The sequence below is a fragment of the Sinohyriopsis cumingii genome, chromosome 10 (genome assembly GCF_028554795.1).
Source record: "Sinohyriopsis cumingii isolate HCF-2022 chromosome 10, ASM2855479v2, whole genome shotgun sequence".
Taxonomy (NCBI): domain Eukaryota; kingdom Metazoa; phylum Mollusca; class Bivalvia; order Unionida; family Unionidae; genus Sinohyriopsis; species Sinohyriopsis cumingii.
The window spans coordinates 61,569,025-61,591,603 of record NC_142970.1 but is presented as its reverse complement, the minus strand read 5'-3'; the positions used below and the strand labels follow the sequence as shown (position 1 = coordinate 61,591,603).

At 34.9% G+C, this 22,579-nt stretch overlaps 1 protein-coding gene across 1 annotated transcript; it reads left to right on the top strand.

Moving 5' to 3' along the window:
- The first annotated feature begins 1,017 nt into the window (after nt 1-1,017).
- On the top strand, nt 1,018-21,508 carry LOC149790235 (neuronal acetylcholine receptor subunit beta-2-like). Its single transcript, XM_089973183.1, has 7 exons — nt 1,018-1,102; nt 8,284-8,390; nt 10,508-10,552; nt 11,934-12,043; nt 15,648-15,878; nt 16,980-17,296; nt 18,660-21,508. The coding sequence occupies exons 1-7, from the start codon at nt 1,018-1,020 to the stop codon at nt 19,109-19,111; spliced, it is 1,347 nt and encodes a 448-aa protein (XP_089829309.1). The 3' UTR covers nt 19,112-21,508.
- The last annotated feature ends 1,071 nt before the right edge of the window (nt 21,509-22,579 follow it).

The following is a 22,579-nucleotide window of genomic DNA, read 5'->3' as shown; positions in this document are numbered from 1 at the left end:
TTCACATAATAATATGTTGATGGCACGAATGTTCTACCTGGCGATTATTATATACATGGGTAAGTGAATTTAGCATACACACAGACACGCACACGCACACACAATCTTTCTGTATGGTCACCGCCGGACCACTAGCTATTTAGAAACGAGCATGCCTAAAGGTGACCCTCACTCATCGTTTGTCTCTAGACCAAAGGCTATTTGGTCACCAACAGCCACCCTGTCTGTATTTATGCGCATACTTCAGAAAAAAATCCAACTGGGATTCATCTTTTAGTTTGATAAGGACGTACGTGTTAGATTTCCGTTTGCCAGGTTTCCATTCGTTCCGTTCCAAGTCTTTCATTTTATTTCAAGTCAGCATGTACTCCCGTCCTGAGTCTCTACACCCTACGGTTGGTTTCCTTACTCACTGTTTAATATATTCAGCATATGTTACATTATTGTACTTTTCATCTTTGCAATCTGTGCTATATTTGATGTAAAACGTTATATTTTTAATATGGATATGTGTCAGGACTGGTATTTCCTGGGATCAAATCTATTTTAAGATGTTTATTTATCATTGCTGTATATGAATGAAAATGTATAAATATTGACAACACGAACTGCCTGATCTTAAGTCTAATGTTTACGTATTCTACTTTTGGCCATGCACAGTGTAGGTATGCTAACGTTACCGACTGTTTATGTGTCGTGTTTGTTTTCGACCGTATTCCCATATATTCTACCAACCTAGGCTAAGATGTTCTAATTCTATTTTATTTCGCGATCTTTTGTCTTCTATTTCTCATAATGCATAGTAAACTTTTCGTTATCATTTATTTCTGTCTCTCTATTTCAAGGTTATTTGTTTGATTTCTTTATATTTTCGTGGTGGTTCTAGTTACTTTATATTTCTATTATTACTGTAAATTTCTGGTGTGTTGCTTAGAGTATGGACGGATCAGTATATGTATATTGCCACCGATGAACTGTGGCGTACAAGGGTAAATGACTAAGGGGACAGTGTCGTAAATGGCTCCCAGGGTGACGATGATTATCCAAAGGGTCAGAATGAGAGTCCTGGAGGGACAAAGAGGGCTAGTGACCAATCGCACCAGTTAGGAGGTTTACGAGCTCCCCGCAAACGATTTATCTGAAATTTAATGCCATATGGAGACTTTTCCACATCTAAATTCGGTTCTTCACATGAGAAAATGAAGCACCATTTTATTCATGTTCGTCATATTCATATTAACCCATTCATTTCATCCTCAAATATATTACTGTTAATCATGCAATGAAACAAACATTTTAACAAAATCGTTTCAATTATGGACTGTTTGGTTACGAACTTATAGCAATGTTTACACATCATTTTAAAGACGATAGGTTTTCCGAGCTGTTAACACCGCGAACTGCTCCATGACGCCATTATCTCTTTCTAATGTCAATATTGAATTGTATATGCGTATTATAAACTAGAAATTTAAAAAAAAAACATTCCTACTGAGGCATTTAATTAACAGTTTAACAATAAATACTACATCTTATTTTTTCATCAAAGCAGCCCTTCCGAATCTCGATGTTTAAAACAAAACTAAAATCAAACGCACACTGTTCTACGATTGTAACATCACAAATATATGAAGAAATTTCACCGAATCCAAGCAACATTCACAGCGCAACGACGGGTCATTTTTATTTTTTTTCTTCTTTCTTTTCATTAAAACTCATGGGTGATTTATCTCTTTAGATATTTCTCTATGTCTGCATAGTAGGTAAGATTCGTTTGATTTTCTTCTTAATGTAATAATCCACCATAAGACTACAATAACTCAATAAAATGCATTAATTTTCTTTTTATTGAAGAAACTGGTATTCATCACTGGCCATACATTACTATAAAATTGGTTTTGTTATACGTACCGTATTAATTACACTTATTTTCAACGATTTCAATATGTCATCATCGTAATTGATATAACTAATAAAACGGCATTCAAAATTGTCGTATGATGAAGTTTTGTCCATAATGTATTCTGCAAAGCCTTAAGAGCGTATTTTATATACATTTCTAATAAGTTGAATTGATGATTTCATACGTGAACCTTAGATTCAAATGTTTCTCCAAACTATGTCAATTATTTATCTAAATTTTTAAATACAAATGCATCCCTTACAATGCCTGGGCAAAACTCTGCATGTTGTAGTTTTGTCGGCTTCTTTTTGTAGGCTAGGTATCTAAGCAACTGCTAAGGAGGAATTGGAATACGATGCATAATTATATTCAGTTCTACTTTCAATTATGCATATTTCTGCTTCCGCCTTGTGAGTATAACAGTTTATCCTAGGCCTGCAAATGTTTACAAATTAAATCTCTATCGGTACGTGCAATCACGTCATCCTTTTCAGTTCATCTCTCCTGGAACTACATTCGTAAGCACTTAGCTCAAGCTCATTTTGCTAAAAGAAGATATCTTCATCGTGCGGTGCTCATTCCCTCAAGTGGAGGCTAAAGAGAGCATTTCTGTCGAAATGTTCGAATGGAATAATGACGTTCATAACTGCACGAACATGCATACACAAAGCATCTATGTAGAGGAGCCCTAACGTTCTCGAACACCTGTATATTGAACAATTTGAGTTGACCACCGCATAATGGCATGATTACCTGGAGAGCTCTTGCCAATAGTTCATTATCATCAATTTCTTGAGACATACTAAGCAATTACTGCAAAATCCAATAATCCCATTAAACGATTTTACAGGCCGACTTATTGTTTGATTAATGGCGCTATCTTCAGCAATTTTAGACGAGGGAACCTACGACCTGTTCACAGTGAATATAGCTTCTTCGAATCTAGCTTCTTACGTGGTTTAGATCGGTAGATACCGCTGTGTAATGAGATATATGTTTGTGTCGCCAGCAGACCTTTGATGGTTATATCTACAAAAAAACAAGGGAACGTGTTTAGATAGTCACCCTGCATTTAATTCCAAATTATATTATATTATAGATCAAAGAAATTTAAATGAAAGGCAAATGCTTAAAAGTAAGGCAATTATCCAAATACTTCTCTTTGGCCTTTGACTATGAAGTCCTTTTAACAGGCAAAATGTTCTCATCCGCTCTGGTTTCGGATAACTCTTTATTCAGACAGCTCTTCTTATATGTTTGCATCTATTAGTCGACTGCTAATGTATTTTGTGCTATTTGATAATTAACCTTCATATTTTCTTATATGTTGTCAACTGCAGACAATCTGGTGCTCCTGATGTTAGCTTGTTTACACGTATTGCCCTGTTGTAGTGTTTGTAGTATATATAAAGCACCAAAAAATACATACCAGTGTTTAAAAAGTCTTAATGAGAAATCAAGGATTAATGTATTGCAAAGAATAAATGAAGAAACAGACTAATGCTGTAAAATTAGTGGTTAAAACACATTTCATTTCTTTCCTTAGAAAGACTCAAATGCTACTGAGCATCATATAAATGTTTAAGCACTATTCTGTAATTATCATTATTTAATAATTATTAATAGATTACTCGGTAGAGAAATTCCCTCAACCGAGTGTCGAGCAGCGAATATTCTGATGTCAATCATAGAAACAGCACGATCGCCATGCTCCTTGTCACTTCTCTGTCTCTTTTATTTGATCCGTAACGAAATTGTTCCACATAAATTAGTAGTAGTAGTAGTAGTAGTAGTAGTATTGTTGTTGTTGCTGTTGTTGTTTTTGTTGTTTCTAGAAGAATTGTTAGGATAACAACTGCGACATTAAGGATAATAAATAACTTGTGTCTCGATTGGTCTTACGTTGGTCTTGATTGGTTGTTGTTGTTGTTGCTGTAGGGTGTAACATTTTTCAGCACAAGATTGGCTATACATGTGGCCATTATAAACGGTGGAGGAAGAACCCGGGAAAACTCCGGAAAGAACCACCTACCGACGAGAAGCTAATGGCAAACTTTCTCACATACCCACATGGGCCGAACCTCAGACTCGAACCCACGCAGACAGGGGAGATGGCAATGATCCGTAACGGAGAGCGTTTTAAACCACGTGGCCACTCGCGGCCCGTCTCGATTGGTCTTGGGTTGATTATTGTTCGTGATCACCACCTCATGCCACCTTTACTGGTCGCAATATTGGACATTTGGTAGCAGTATGTGCGATATATAGTAATGGGCTAATGTTTACCATGGCCTTGGACAAATATGTGCTTCAGTCAAATATGGAATACGAAAACAGGTCGCTTGTTCTAATTAGATTATTGATAAGCGATATATTTGATATTAATACAGGCCACATCCACCACAATACGTGTGGCCAACAACCAGATTGCGATTAAAGACTTCTTTGAACAAATGCATTCTTGTCTAAATAAATACTGAGAAAGGACCAACTGCAAAGATGGGTGAAACCAGATGAAAGATATGGGTCATATTTAATATTTATTACTACCTCATCCATCGAAATATTTTTGACCAAAAAAAATCATATTGTAATTAAAGATATCGCAAGGTATCTTAAAAACATTCTCTTCAAAAACTGGTTTATATCAGATGAAAGATCGGTAATGGCTTCTCTCTCTCTCTCTCTCTCTCTCTCTCCCTTTAAATACGCTTTAATTTGGCTTCTGTCTAATCAGGACGAATAAAAACGCCAAACCAGCTTTCATTAGATGTTCTTAGAGAGACAACAAATCCATCAACCACCTTTTTAACAAAAACAAAAACTTGAGCAATATCATATTGCATCCTCTTCATTCAAATCGGTAATAGTAAACAACCAGCTTTCTTATATATATATATATATATATATATATATATATATATATATATATATATATATATATATATATATATATATATATATATATATATATATATATATATATATATATATATATATATATATATATGTGTGTGTGTGTGTGTGTGTGTGTGTGTGTATACATGTCAGAAAGTAACGATTCGTTCCAACTGGCTCTAGATAACACTCGAGTGGGATGTGCTTACGGCTCAGTCTCAAATTCGGATGCCTTGTGAAAGTGTTTTCGCGCACCTGAGTCATTACATTCTGCCTTGCTCGTCTATTTGGGGGTCATCTCATGAGAGTGAGGCGATTGGTAACGTTACTCTCTGCACGAATTGTAAGCTCCATGGAATGAATTAACACCTCATAATATATATATATATATATATATATATATATATATATATATATATATATATATATATATATATATATATATATATATATATAAAGAGAGTCAGAGAGAGAGAGAGACAAGCTGTTGCTTATTACCATGCTTTATGCCATCAGGCGCTGTATCATTGACACCATTTTATCATTTCCAAGGAAATGAAGCTTGCCGATTTACTTTAAACGAAATATTAATACAATGAGTGGTATATTAATGATATTGCATACATATAATACATATATTTTATTTATGTCATGTAGAAATTCACATACTTGCATTTTCATCTGAGTGAAGTTTGATTACAAGAAACTGGGTATTGACGCAGTGAACTCTTCACATTACTGCTCAGTGTGTCCGCTATAAAATGTAGTTCAGCACAAACTGCAGCTCTTCTGAACCCTCTTTGCAAATTGATAATTTGCTTCGTTTTTCTTTTCTGAACTTTTGTTCTCCGTAATGTTGAGGAATCGATAAAAGACATGATTTAAACACAAAAGTTGGTTTCAGTGATGAAAGTGGAGCACTACTAGACTGCATAGTTAACAGGCGAACATATTGAAACTAGTGGGGAATATAGGCAAAGGAAACATAAAGAAAGAACGAGACAAGAAGAGCCCATTCAAGCGCTGACATTTATTTACAGTTGGTCTAAATGATAATAATGCTTTAATCAACATTGCATGTATTCATTAGATTGTTTGTTTGTATCCTCTGCGTCTCCCTGTCGCAGGTAAATGTTACTATCTTTCATAGTTCCAGAGACATCGTCCTATTGCACAGACGGAAAACAGCTAAGACCTCTTTCTCTCTCTCGGATTTTTGCCTGTATGCTTGCACCGAGTGGAGAGAGAGAGAGAGATAAGAGAGAGAAGCCATCAAACTTTTTACATATTTAAACATGATCTCTTAGAATTTTATTACAGGGTTATAAAACAAAGCATTCCATTGATTACAGTAGATTACAATATGTGTGTGTGCCTCCTAAACAATAAATTTACCGTTAGATCTCAATAGGCTATAGCAGCTTTGCATCACTGGTATTGTTAACACTGTTGCTAAATCACATGGAAAGCCCGCATATTCCATAACGCTGACACATGCTCGTGTACGTTACTTGGTGTTCAAGATTTCCATCCAGCACCAATTCTCTTTCACTCTCACTCCACAGATGTTAGTACATTTTGTCCCGTACGCGTGCGAGAGATGAAAGGGAAAATAAAGGGGATTTAGACGAAATTGTGTACCATGTTTAATTCATTTATAAACGTCGATTATTAATATCGTATCTCCTTATTTTCATTTATTAACAATGATTAACACACACACACATATATATATATATATATATATATAAGTTCATCTGTGATCTAGAGAGCATAGAAGCAATAGCAAGTGCAGGCAGAGATTTTTAACATTTCAGTCATATATATATATATATATATATATATATATATATATATATATATATATATATATATATATATATATATATATATATATATATATATATATAAACATCACGGATAAGATATGCATTTTGGGATGACATTAAGCTTTGAACTTACTTGTTCTGAAGATGTGCATTCACAAAAGAAATATATTTGATACTCGTCCTTAACAGGTACTACAGTTGTAAAGGCGAAACCTAAAGCGCTTTTTGGCGATAGTTTTTCTTTATGTTTTGCATTGTCATGGATTACTGGATTTTCGAAGAAACATATGTGATATACTTTAAAGGCTTGATACCTTTTAACGATGTCTTGGCTGCATAAATAATCTTATAGGAATTCTGACTATCTCAATTTTAGCAGCCATTATTTTGAATTTGCTTCATCGCGATGCAAATAAGTACATTCAAAACCTCGCTAAGATTATTATATAGTTGCAGAATCTCGAAGTTATGAGAGTTAACGAGAAGAACAATTTGGAAGAATAATGTGTTAAACAATTTGTCTTTTAAAGTTAACTATCAATATTTCTTGAGATAATGCAGAGCTCTTTGTTTTCAATGTTAAATTTGTAGAGTATCAAAAATTACATAATGAAAACTAAAGAAGGGGACGATAATTTCTTCCTCACCATTTGACACCCTGTACTCATTTGACATTTTGTTGTTCTGATTCATTTACTCACTCCCTGTACTCATTTGACATTTTGTTGTTCTGATTAACTTACTCACTCCCTGTACTCATTTGACATTTTGTTGTTCTGATTCACTTACTCCCTGTACTCATTTGACATTTTGTTGCTCTGATTCACTTACTCCCTGTACTCATTTGACATTTTGTTGTTCTGATTCACTTACTCACTCCCTGTACTCATTTGACATTTTGTTGTTCTGATTCACTTACTCACTCCTGTACTCATTTGACATTTTGATGTTCTGATTCACTTACTCACTCCCTGTACTCATTTGACATTTTGATGTTCTGATTCATTTACTCACTCCCTGTATTCATTTGACATTTTGTTGTTCTGATACACTTACTTACTCCCTGTACTCATCTGACATTTTGATGTTCTGATACACTTACTTACTCCCTGTACTCATCTGACATTTTGATGTTCTGATACACTTACTCACTCCCTGTACTCATCTGACATTTTGATGTTCTGATTCACTTACTCACTCCCTGTACTCATTTGACATTTTGATGTTCTGATTCACTTACTCACTCCCTGTACTCGTTTGACATTTTGATGTTCTGATTCACTTACTTACTCCCTGTACTCATTTGACATTTTGATGTTCTGATTCACTTACTCACTCCCTGTACTCATTTGACATTTTGATGTTCTGATTCACTTACTTACTCCCTGTACTCATTTGACATTTTGATGTTCTGATTCACTTACTCACTCCCTGTACTCATTTGACATTTTGTTGTTCTGATTCACTTACTCACTCCTGTACTCATTTGACATTTTAATGTTCTGATTCACTTGCTCACTCCCTGTACTCATTTGACATTCTGATGTTCTGATTCACTTACTCACTCCCTGTACTCATTTGACATTTTGATGTTCTGATTCACTTACTCACTCCCTATACTTAAAATTGTGGGTTCAATTTTTATTTTTCCAGTCCACAATGATGAAGCATCCTTTGCCACAGATGCCGCTAATCTTCGATCCATGATGCTGTCTAACGCCACATATGATCCTGTTGTACGACCCAATGAGACGGTGCATGTAAAGGCAGGCTTTAACATTTTCACTATCGATTCGGTGGTACGTTTTGCATGGGGAATTACAGGGAAGGGTGGGCAAGTGGGTTGGTGGACGGGTGGTAAGATTGAACCATTTTGAACTTCGCCTCTATAAGCTCTTTTGTATGCCACTCCAATACCATAATAGTGCATATCTTGTTGCACTTTTGAAATCGTAGATCAGTCAGTTATTGCGCCCATTATTTCATCTGTCCATCCGTCACATCTTGATTATGTTCTTTTGTTAGGCCATATTCAGAGTGGAGTACCCGGGTGATATTACCACATTCTAATATAATTAATACACCGTATAATACACGTATGCTTCTCCGAGTTAAAGTTTAAGCTACAGTGTAATATGTGTGATACGTAAGGGACTTCCATGATAGAAGCAAGAAGAGAACTTAACGGTCACGAATCATGCATAAATGTATTATAAACTCTTTTCGTTCGCTTTTATCAGAGATTCAGTTTTGCATAACAAAATATTTCACACATGGTCATTTTGCCTTTCGGTCAACTATTGTGCGCTTATTTGCCATAACTTTGCAAGTTAACTGAATGTTAAAAATGTTAAAATAACGCTATTTATTGTATTGTATTTTATACTTTATGTTTCATTGTGACTAATAATTATGTAATCTCGGAAATTACAGCGAACCTCCTTTATTATAAACTCATCTCTCAAATATACAATTCATATTTTATTAAGCAAATCCACTCTTATTACAAAACGCCTTTATGAAGCAAGTGTACATGTTCCATCCATGTAGCGCTCTTTCTAGCAAAGAAAACGAACCACGCCTACCCCAAGAACATAAAAATGTACCTTTTCTGTAAACATACATGGCAGATTTCAATGCTTGCAGGTAGCCCGCTAAACAGAAAATACACGAGGACAGAATTTGTCGTTTATGGTGTCGTAATGTTCATTATGAACTGAAGCATGTCAAAAATCTAGTTTAGTTATCAAGTGAAAACAATGTTGGTACAAATTTTGAGGTCAGTATCACCGCATATTTAACATATCCAAAGTATTATTTGAGATAGGAATTATACAAATCAAACACACACACAGTATGTGTATGTGTGTCTGTGTGTCTGTTTCTGTATACATGACTACTTTAATGCTGGTCTTGCCTGTATCGAGTTTCTTTCTCTGTCATATTTGTGATTAACTATAAACGTTAAAACAGACATAAATCTTAAACGGTCACAAATGCAACAACATACCTGGGACTTGATTATTTTACACATTCACTCATAATACATATATGAAGGAGGCACTAATCAAAACGTCGTACATGTGCATCCAACATGAACAGGTCTGAAGCAAGAAGATGTATTAAAACTTTAAATAAATCAATAATGCAAATTTGAATTGCTTTGTTGTTTGCTTTGCTGGCTATAACGATTCGATAACTCGAAAAGGTGAACAGGAAGATAAAGGACGAGGAAAGAGCGGAACTTAAACCAATATAGCTGTATACTGGTATATGAAGAAATACATTTATCCAGCCCTTCACAAAACTAATTAGTACACGACTTAATCGAAATTTAACGTAAATATCAACCGCTTTTGGATAGCAATCATCTCTAGAAAATGTGTGTACATAGTTATCGAACAAGCACATTTGTATTCCTAGAATATTAGAAGGCTTTTTCTTCAGTCAATAGAGCTTAGCGATTTACTGATAAAACTGGGTTTAAAATGTGCGATTCAAAGTGTTGAAGTTAGGACAGTGCACCGGAACAAGTACTCGTTGAAGATAGCAAGGTTCATGAGGTTAGGAAGTAAATGCAATCACAGCATACCAATAGAGACTTTCAAAATTTTCAAGTAACTATAGTTCAGATTTGTTTACCGGCCCTTTCGATGTCTTGCTTTCGCTGCTTATTCGTCTACATACTAAGAGAATGGAACAATGTCCTCTCAATATTAAGATATCTTACTTTTGTTTCTTATTTGTCAAGATAATATGTGAATATGAAAAATGTCCTTTCAAGATAACTATGTCTTACTTTTGTTGCTTATTCGTCTGCATATTAAATGAATCTGAAAATGTCCTTTCACTATTAAGCTGTTTACTAATCTTCCAGGATAATGTACAACAGTCCCTAACTGTAACTGGCTGGCTCACACTGGTAAGTCTTGTTTCTTGTTTTCATTAAATATATAATCTGGAGCAATTACTCATTATGACAAAAGTACTGAGTTCACATTACTTTTACGTGGTCGCTTGATGGCAGTTTGTAATTCTTTGAAGTTCTTTTCTAGTATGTTTTTCGCTGACTATAACATGTTTGTCACAGGACAGTTATTATAATTATTAAATTGTATTAGAAATTTTGTTTCATTTTTTATCAAGGTAAAGGAGAAGCAACAATTTCATTTTACGTGCTACCGCATCAAGAGTTTATTGTGCTGAGATACACATTTAGGTATATAAAAAAAAAGATTGATCGATAAAGTCTTAATGTAATGAATATGTCATTTGTTGGTGTATAGTAAACGTAAACTTTGCAATGGTGGATCACTCTGAGTAAAAAGTGTGATACGACATCTGGGTATGACGCCAGTCTATTGCAGGTTAACATATGATTTAGTGCTGTCATCCAGATCAAGTATAAGCATGCAATTAGGACAAGATTATATTTCCATTAAACAAACATTCGTGTGCTTCTATTCAGAATCTGTGTGAATGACATGTAAAAACCAGCAACTAATCTTTTCAATTTTACCTTCCATAAAGATTACTGCACTGCAATAATCTATGCATGTACCTTGCTGTATCAGTTTGTTGACAGCACTTCTGAATATAAACCATCCTTCATAGCAACTGTAGTCGGGTTGTCCGTCCTTTTCTCAGATGAATTCTAGCCATTTTGAACCCAACGAACTATTTGAAAGAGAAGGCAAAGTTATTAATTTGAAGTAATATATTCAGATTTTCAAAATACGTTATGACTTTAAAATGACTGTAAGCTTCGCATTATGAAATAATAAAATGATATATTCAACAAAACAAACTGTCTTCAATCTTGAAAACAAATAAAGAGGAATGATCGCAGAAAATATAATGTAAATCGAGTTTCATACAGTCACCGAATTTCTGTTTCCACCAGGTGGCATTTTACAACACGTTTAAAGCTCAGTGTAAGTGGTATTACCCTTCCAAACTTAGGTAACCTGATGCCAAGATTGTACTGGTCATTATTTACCCATTTAGAGCACTCATTGTACAGACATCATCATTTCCTTGTCAAGCTTTGTTATTGCGTTGACTAAATCTACAGACACTTCGATTTCGAATGATTTGAAAATAAGACAGGAGTGGTAGCTAACTCCTGTTACATCCAATATATCCCAGAGTTCTTAGCACAAACATACCTTAATGCAAAAAAAAAATGCTTTCAAAACGATGGTGTAATAATTTGAAGAGCAAGTTATTGGGAGTTACTTGGTAATTTGGCACTTGCGATTATCTTTATTTACTACATGAATGTCTTTATCCGTGTTTTACAGAAATGGACTGACTATAGACTGACATGGCAGACATCTTCCTTTGCAAACATTCAAGAGATACACGTTATGCCGTCCGAAGTATGGAAACCGGAAGTAATTATCGATAACTCGTAAGTTATTATAACCTCTTCTGAAAGTTGAGTATACTGGTTAATTCTTTTACAATTGCTTGCACTGATTTATTATCTTGTTCAATACTATGCAACTATTTTCATATTTATTGTGTCTTTATTACGGATTTTTGCAAAGAACAGAATATTATAAAACATATTGAAACTTGGTCTCTTTTCCACAACATTAAACTCTCACGATGGTTTGTAACTTTTAGGCTGTTTCAGATTTTTAGAAGGGTGTGTGTGTGTGTGTGTGTGTGTGTGTGTGTGTGTGTGTTCTATGTTTGCCCAGATATATTATAGTTAGATATATTTCACTGATAAAACAGAAGAAAGCCCAATCTGGTATATTGGCTTTTTGCACTGTTAAACTGGCTTTCCATACTTACTGCGACGTCATGTATGTAACGAAGAATAGAAGCATGTGGAGACAATCCCTAAGGACCTCAAGCACGACACATTATCTGATCACAGTAACAAATGACATTTTAGGTTGGCAGGCACCGTCTCCAGGGTTCATTATCTTCATTATCTTCGCTCCATTTATCTCTCGACGGTTCGAGGTTTTACAAAAATAGTCACCTTATTTTGCCTATTCAACTTATTGTAACATTTTCCTGTGCAATTAGACTTTTGTAGAATTGAGTATGTTTCTGATCAAACCTGTAATGAAATAACTTTCAGAGTAAAATTAGGAGCATAAAGTTAATTTCATTTATGTTTCCCTATTGTTTTTGTTTCTTCTGGTTATAAACAAGAGTTAACCAGTCAAACATTACCCTATTTCATGGGAAGTTAACAGGAGGAAATAGAGACAAGTACAGTGAATTCTGGGAGAGATGAGGTTGTTCATTTCGTCATTGATGCATTGGTTCGATGATACTAAGGAGCAACTACTCGGACATTAGCGTCATTGGAAGACAAAACGCATACGTTTCAGGTGTAGGATGTTCTTTAAATTAGCTAGTTTAAACATGTCATATTTTCAGATGCGAATGCATACATAAATGACAGTAGGATTAGAATGAATGTTTTACTTAATATTTCCGGTTGATATATAAAATTATTGACACTTCTATTAAAAAGAAGAGAAGGGGAGGGAAGAGTATTTGCTATTATTTGTATTTTTAACGTAGCTTTAACAAATTTTCGGTCACATCGTTACGATGTCTGCAGTGTGACAGTTTATAGTGATGTATAGCACTGGGACATCATGCCGCAGACATGTAGTATGATGTCCCACCCAGTCACATTATCCTGACACCAGGCCGACCAGTCCTAACACTAGCCTCTTAATACTGAGCGCCAAGCGAGGCAGCTGTTAGTACCATTTTTGTAAGTCTTTGGTATGACGCGGTCGGTGATCGAACCCACGACCTCCCGCATCCAAGGCGGACGCTCTAACCACTAGGCCACCCGAGCGGTACGGGGATAGGTAAGATATGGTTGGCATGTGGTCATTCCATCATATAGCATAAATGATGATCACATTATAGCAGTGGCAGTAGCGAACATCTACATTGAAAAGGATCATTTTGGTCATGCATGTTTGGATCTCAAGTATTATAAATCGTATTTATATTAATTGAATATAACTACTGTTAAAGTGAACATCATTAAAGTCACGTTTTCATATTTAAAACTGGAAAAAGCCCTATGAACTCAATGTTGTTTCTGAATGCTAAATAGCCTGCACTCAAAAGAATACTGATAACTGTTTTACATAGCCGACCAACCGGAGTATGAATGGCTTCCAAAGAGATTGCTAGGATATAGGTCGCATGTAAGACCACTGCAATTATTTCCTAACAAACGCAGAACCATTTTATCGCCATACGAGAGATTGCAATCAAAAAATCTTGCATTGTTTAATATATCATTGTATAAGTCTGTTAGATTTCAACTAGATGAGAGTAAAGTATGAATATTATTCAATGCTGAGCAAATTTTAATTTTGCTATCATTAATTTTTAGTCCGGATTTTGAAATTCTCAAATCGTAAGAGCCATCCACCAGGGTTAATGGTAGTATTACGTACATTATACAATCCGGACAACGTTCATTTATGTTATTTTCTTTATAAAAAGGGTGCAAAGATGTTTATTTGATAATTTTTTAAAAATTATTTCTACCCGGTATCATTGTAGAAGGCCTATCTGTTTTCGTTCACTGTTTCATTCATTATATTTAAATCACGGTATGTATCGAGAGTACTGGAGGCATATGGGATAATATTATATATCTGGCAGGACTAAGTTCCTTTCAAAAGTAAATGTTATTCCCAGGCGACGATGTTTTTTCATAAACTTTCCTTCTTCACTGCTCAAATCAATTGCGGAGAATTAACTTCCTTCTCCGCTTGTGAACAGAGCACATTATATTATTAAAGTATTGATGTTGATCCACCACATATCCACTCATAGTGAGGTATTATGGAGATCGTGATATAACACACTTTGAATAAATAATGGGACATAGGAGTTAATTTCAAGAGTAGAGTAGTCTGCAAATATACGTATAAGAAATAATAGTTTGTCAGCTAATCATTAAGATGAACAATAAATAGAAATGGGCATGTAATAGACCCTTGTGTTATCCCTTCGGAGGTATTCCATTTAGAATATAACATATTACCACATATAGCCCTAAGTGATCAGTTTCATATATAGTTTTTTACAAATGAGTTTTCAATCGTTAACGTTATTTTAACCTTTAATGTTAATTCGTTTTGTCGTGCTATGTTAATGTCTTGAGAAATGTCGCGAAAATCAAAAGATTATATAATCATGCCAATAACATTGGAAAAATAAACTGATACATGTGCAGCAGCTGCGATTTAATAGAATGACACTGTAGAAATCCAGACAGGTGTTTTCAGGTAAAGGCACATTTGCTAAAGCAATTTTTTGAAAATTTTCCATACGTAACCCAATAGAGAAATACGTATATAAAGTGTACTGTTATGTGCCTTAGCCAAACATTGTTTTCGCATGACGACTGCTTAGCAGGTAACGAAATGTTCTGTGGTTTTCTTTCAACCTGATTTGAATGAATGAGGTAACGCAAATATCAAAGAAGAGATTCAACATTTCAGCCTTTCTGGAGTGACACCATGATCAAGAATAGTTGCCTCGTTTGTACATTCGAATTTCAATCAAGTAAGTGTCATCTCTGGCCTTTGAATAAGTGGCAAAACCATCCTGTTGAATTCTGCACGATCAACATTTTCTCACACAGGATGCATCGATAATATTCGTGACACTGAGAGATACTAAGACCAATTAACGACTTTTAACTAGACATTATTATTTATGTTGTCTATATTGACTGAAATTAAGTAAATATTTAGTATTTCTTTTTATTATTTTGATTATAAATTACAATCATTCTACCGCACAGGAAAGAGAAGTGCGTCTCCTTGAACAAATATGAATTTAATCAGCTTCCTAGTTTCATAAATACACAAGGGTTCAAACGCATTCTGGATGTATAGCAATGTCTGCGTGCGATTCGGTGTTGAAAATGATGCTGGCTATGATTTTTGGGACTGTTTATATCCGTCGTTATTAAAGCAATACAATTTTGTAACTGGCTGTTGAAGGTTGACTGACATAGGTGTTATAAATGACGACAACCTGCAGCTCACTGTGACAAACACGGGAGACGTTGTATGGGAACCACCGGGGCTTTACACCATACATTGTGAAATAGACATCACCTACTATCCGTTTGACAGGCAGAAGTGTGTTATTGAACTGACGACATGGAGTATGAACAAAGACCACCTAGAACTGGATCATGCTTCCTCTAATATTGATACAGAGAACTTCAGGTAGGTAATGCCACCTACATTATTGTTTGCTAGATACGAAAGATGCTTAACGAAAGTCGACGTGAAATTCAACATCTGGTATGACAAAGTGTTGATGACAATAGTGTAGCATTATTCAACGACACTAATAGTTTGTTTCTATCCATCCGGACATAAACATGCAGGTGTATGTTTCAACTTGGTTCTGAATTTTCAAACCTCATATAGTAAATATATGTTGCTGCTATAACATTATATTACTTTAGTCTCAAATTATTTAGAGCAAAATAGTTAGCATCACTAACATTAGATCAGGCATTATATCCACGTAATATACGTGCGGATGCGGAAGTGACGTAGTTCTTGAGCAACGAACTATCTAAAAAAATCAATGTTATGGGTCAGAGAATATTAAATCAGGATAAAGCATTTTATGGGGAAAGTGACAAATAATCACATGACGAGACCCAAATGGCAATCATCTACAAGAATAAACAAGTCAAATGATGCCAAATCAGAGAGGTAATAAAATAGATCTAAAATTACGTTCTTCATCACTAGCCATGCTAATGATACATAATGTGCTTTCTGTCTTCAGTCAGCCATGCCTATTTGTGTTAAATATATGTCTTTATTTGAAAGGGTCTCCTAAATATCTGGTTCTATATTAGTACCTAGCGGGGCCTTATTGTACGTGAATTCGATTAAGAATCATTAAAATGATATTAGCACCAGATAAAATGTTCTCCTTTTTAAAGATTGCGGTTTATATGACAAATAATGACCCTATATTTAAGGAGTTTATATTGTATATATCATATGTAAAAGGTGTTAGATCTTTGGATCCGTTTTATTAAACGTTAATGTGCTGTAATTAGTAACACTTGCTTATAGTAATAGCATAACCCCTTATGGGCCATTCTGGTAATAACATAATGTTTGTCAAATTCTCATGCCTTCGGGACATGTTAATATACACTTTTGTTTCATTAATTAGATGATTTAGCAAATTGCAAAGTGACCACTTGGATGATAACATTTGCAAAATATCAGAAACATCGTAGAATTCTAAATTTAGGCAATTTTGAACTTAAATGTTTTTCAAAATTCTTATGTTACCAGGACTAATGGAGAATGGATCCTTGTCAGCACAAACGTAAAGGACAAGGATCTGTTGGGTACCATGCCAGACGGAACGGTTGAGACATTCTCTCAGCTAGATTTCATACTTGTTCTAGAACGTCGACCAGCCTTCTACGCAATCAACTTTATACTACCCATAATTCTCTCATCCTTTCTGTCATGCGTAGTGTTCCTTGTACCGATACAAGCCGGAGAGAAAGTGTCCTATATTCTGACAATGATTTTGGCTATAGCCGTGCTTCTCACCTTGATTGCAGATTCATTACCACATACGTCATTGACAACGTCTGTTCTAGGTAAATGATATGTAATGTAACACACTGAAGGACTTAGGTTTAGCGATAGGCAGATACATTCACTCAGTGGTCTTAAAATGTAATATTACGTCACCTCTGCTGAAACATTTTCTTACAGATACTGAGATAATGCAAAATAATAATGTTCATCACGAGCGTAAAATGCAGACCACTGTCAGTCATTTTGTGTTTGATAGAAAGTTATCTCGTCGATAAATAAGGTATATTGCTCTCAATAACGTTTGAAGCATTTAATGGATTGAATTCAAATTTTGGCATCAGGCTTAACATTGAAATTACCTTGATGAGGATTGATTTTCCCCCCATTCACCGGCAAACCTTTATGGAGTTATATCCCCTGTTTGGCATAGAACTTTGCCCGTCAAGTCACGCTCAGCACTTATTGAAGAAATGCATGGATTTAAGTCAAATTTATTTGTGCACTTCATATTAGAAAGGTATAGGACAACTTTTATTTTCGCTATTTTCTGACATTTTATCTGGAGTTATTGTCCTTGTTTTGCTTGGAACTTTTCCCTTTAACTGCATCATATTGGTGCCAGCATCCGTGGTGAGCGGACGCATTTCTTGTCACGACATGCGATGATTGATTTCGTATTTACATGTACACTTTACTTGAAGAACCTGTACGCGTGAATTGAGATCATGTCAATATATATATATATATATATATATATATATATATATATATATATATATATATATATATATATATATATACACACAAAATAAAAGGCACAAACCGTCGATAACTTCAAATAGTTACCAGTGATAATTTGGGTTTGGTAAAGTTCTAGTCAAGTTCGTTAAAATAAGATAATGGCACACACATACAAACACACACACACATGCAATTGCACGCACACACACACAGTCATACACAGATATACACACAAGCAAACACTTGTGTCGGCGCTAAAGTCTACTAATTACCAAATTATTTCTTCTAGTTAAAATCCATTCCAGTGAGTGATTTGTTTGGTTTCTGCATTTATTTTTCTCACTTCCGTTTTACGAATTAGGGGCTGGATGTACGCCCTACGTATATTGTGGTCTGATAGGGTCAAGTTTAGTGTACCATGGACACTTTGGGCCAGTTGTTTGTCTGCCTTCAGACAAGACTGTTTTCAGTTTACTGACTTAATTTTTATTATACATAAAGTGGCACAACTTAGAGACAAAGAGATAATTTATTTAAACAAAGCTCTTAAATCTTGTATTTTTGATTTACATCGAATTGCTGTCTTGAAAGACACAGTATATAATGAATGTACGTTGATACGTCTTTATTTAAATCTAACAAAAGACAAAAGAAAACAAAAACATTTTAAATATTTTTCAGGTATTTATTTGGCCGTTACGATGTTCCTTAGCGTGCTGTGTGCATTCATCACCGTTCTTCTCCTCAACATGTTTCACAATAAGGAGAAGGTGGACACAACATCCAAATTCTATAAATTAACAATATTCATCGCCACTATTCTCAGCTTTAATGGATGTAAAAGGCGATGCAAAAAAGGAAACGGAAACCCAGGAAATAAAATTTTCCCAAATGGAAAGCTTCCGTCAAAGAGCATGAATAATGTAGTAGAAGGAGTTAAGGAAATGGATAAACACGTTGAGACGTCGATTAGTGTCGATGACGATGAAAAGCAGGTGTACACATGGGTAGAGATGGCTAATATCTGGGACCGCTTTTGTTTCTGGGCGTTCATTACGTTCACGTCTCTATGCACGCTGTCATTTTTGGTAGCATTGGCCGTCGGGGCAAAAAAAGATTATGTTTCAACATAATTTAAGTCCATTCTCAGTGTATAATCAATCACTCATAACTCTTATGAAGGCTGACCTTTATCTGCGGAAATGTTGTAGTTATGACCTTGTTCGTCAAGTCGTGTGTCCATTTGTCTCTTTTCGCCTGCCAGGAAAGTCTTTTAACACTTTTACTCACGAACATCATTTTTGTTTTAGAAAATTGCATATGTGATTGAACATGAATTTAATTTCTCGATTGTCCTTGCCACCACAGTTATAATACTCATACTAAAACTCGGTTAAATTTGTGAGGCAATGATTCTTACTAGAACAGCAGGCCAATATTATATTTAACCAAAAGAGTTCGGTCCACTGATGCATCAACATCCAAACCATGAGGCCCAACAATATAACCATCATTCAGCATACAATGCTAGACCGTCGATAATTGAAGACAAGCGCCATACCAAGCTGGACATTTGATAACTCAATATAGACCGTCAATAATTCACCCTGTGATCTGTACCGGGCTAGGCCATTGAAACTCAAGATATGGGTTATTTCGGGCTAGACAATCAATAAATCAAAATACGGCTTCTACCAGGCTAGACCATCGATAAATCAATATACGGGCTAAATAAGGCTATATCGTCATTAACTCAACATACGTTCTATAGCAGGCTAGATTATCGATAATTCAACATGCGGGCTATACCAAGCTAGATCATCGATCATTCAACATACGGGTTATACCAGGCTAGATCATCGATCATTCAACATACGGGTTACACCAGGCTAGATATCGACAATTCAAAATGAGGGCTATTGCAGGCTAGGCAATTGATAATTCAACATACTGGCTATACCAAGTTAGAACATCCATAATTCATCACGACGGCTAGTCCAGGCTAGACCACCATTTCCAGTAGACGAAGATGTTTTAATCAGTTTTCATTTTCATCGTATTTTAACATGTTTTCCAATTCTGTTATTAAATAATTTATAAATAACATTATTGGAAAGTCATGTGAATAAATGCTGGCATAATGTTTGCAATAAATGCCGTATCCAAAAATAAAAATAGCAGTCTAGAACGATTTATATTCCTCATCCAAGTCAAACACTGGTCTTCTCGTTAAGCATTCACTTCTAACTCAGGTCGAATCTATGTTTTGCTTTCATCATTTTTTGTTTGAAAAGGAGAATTTCGCTGGATTGTGTAACCTTGCATACGTACACGTTCACAAAAAGAGGAGACCCATGGCAATCACAAGCAATTTTAACTTGATTGCTTCGAAATAAATAAATAAACACATATATAAATACAATCCCTTTTAGGGATTATGGGAATTTGATTATCTACATATTTGATACGTCTTATATCGTAATGTGTCATTTCTATCTTTATTTAAAATAAAAGTAGTATCATAAATATAGTCTTAATTGAGTTTAACTGCAATTTTACCTAGTTTAACTTTATGGTTAACTGTTTCTTTAGCCTTGGCATTACTTATGTACACACAAACTTTCAGATGTAAATTTGCTACTTTATATTTTCAAATTTGCTGACTAGTGTTAAAATCTGCACTTGTATGTTTAATGTTACTGTGTAAATAATAAGAATTGTACGCTTTTATCCTATTGTATAAATGTTTATACCAGTGTTTGATCCCCTTGTATAGTAAGTATATCCATGTTATCCCCTTGTCCAGTATGCAGATCTATGTTATCCCATTGTACAGGATACTGATATGTTATACCCTTGTACAGTATGCAGATCTATGTTATCCCATTGTACAGTATGCAGATCTATGTTATGCCCTTATACAGCATGCAGATCTATGGTATCCCATTGTACAGTATACTGATATGTTATACCCTTGTAGAGTATATAGATCTATATCTCTTTGTACAGTATGCAGATCTGTGTTGCCCCCTTGTAGAGTATGCAGATCTGTTATCCACTTGTACAGTATGTACACGCATATTATCCCTTAGTATGCAGATCTATGTTATTCTCTTATACGGTATGCAAACTCTATCTTGAATATGCTTTATAGTTATATCAGTGGAAATAATCTTCTGAATTATGTGGTTTATTAAACTTCAATCATAAATACACGTTGTCTATGTGTATAGATCTTTATATCTATAATTACACAGTAGTATAATACACAACTCTGGTAAATTGGAAGTTTAACTGCTAATTTCCTTTCATCATTCTACTTCATGTTTCGTTTTCATTCACGTTCTCTCTTTGTCCCTCGTGTTTCTATACAAGTTTGATTATTATTCTAGTGAATCACTAATTCATTATAAATATTGTAAGAAGTGTTGTCTGCTGATTGCCCATTTTTCCGTAATTTTATATTCGTTCAACAAACTACATACATTGGACTGTCATATACTTCAGATTTTGAAACTATATATTAACACTAAATGCAAAGGAAATAAAGACTGGTTCACGCGTTTTTGTTTTGTTTGTTAGTATAGTCATTGTTTATTATTATGTCCTTCTTGGTGATATTTAGGAGATTTATAAATAAGGCTTGTGGTTAGACAACCATTTGAAAAATGTTCATAACTGGGCGTAATTTTTTTGTCTAGATACGCACCTCTTTAAATTTGAGAGTTCCCACTGACGTGTTCATCTGTCATTACGACAGCATAAAATCGACTGGAGATAAGCGTTCGATTATTCAAAGTGTTAAATATAAAAATATGCAACTGAAGCACACCAGTGCGTGCGATCCGGCATAATCTAGGTCGGATTCGAAACCGTTTCTTTATAACAGCTAGTCCAGCGTGGTAACCACTGATCCACGTTACTTCCTCTGTGTATGTACGTGTACGTGTGTGTGTGTGTGTGTGTGTGTGTGTGTGTGTGTGTGTGTGTGTGTGTGTGTGCGTGCGTGCGTGCGTGCGTGTGTGTGTGTGTGTGTGTGTGTGTGTGTGGTAGTAGAAGCTGATTGACTGTGATTAAAATAATCTGAAATTTTAAATGCAATAATGTCGTCCTAACAAATACCAGCTTTTAATTCAACCCTGTACTTTGTTGCTTTAGTATATAGTAATAAGCTGTGGAACAGTGTACAAAATATCCAACACGAAGACTGAATTAAATGATGTCGTCCACGTCTACCACCTCAATGGAATGCAATTAATTTGAAATAGGTCTAATCTAAACTATTCAGATCTCAGATGATTGAGAGATTACAACAGTCGGATAATATTATCAAAATAATCCGTTTCAAGATTAATATTTGTGTCAGGTTCTTACTAAACAATATGTTGAATATTTGAAAATATCGGTCAGATTCGTTGACCGCAAATATGACTGTGGTTTTATTCGTTCAACATAGGTTATACTGTCATTCAGAATTAATCAAAATAAATGTCCGAAACGCTTCATCGCCGTTTGACAAATTAATGTTCCAGCTAAACGCCTGAGTTTGATATCCTTCAAAAGATCTTAATACAGATATCATTATCGCACCTGCTTTAGTA

Coding starts and splice junctions, on each gene's coding strand:
- LOC149790235 (XM_089973183.1), top strand. CDS start 1,018: ATGGCTCCCAGGGTGACGATGATTATCCAAAGGGTCAGAATGAGAGTC. Junction 12,044..15,647: donor GAAGTAATTATCGATAACTC/GTAAGTTATTAT, acceptor TGGCTGTTGAAG/GTTGACTGACATAGGTGTTA. Junction 17,297..18,659: donor ATTGACAACGTCTGTTCTAG/GTAAATGATATG, acceptor AATATTTTTCAG/GTATTTATTTGGCCGTTACG.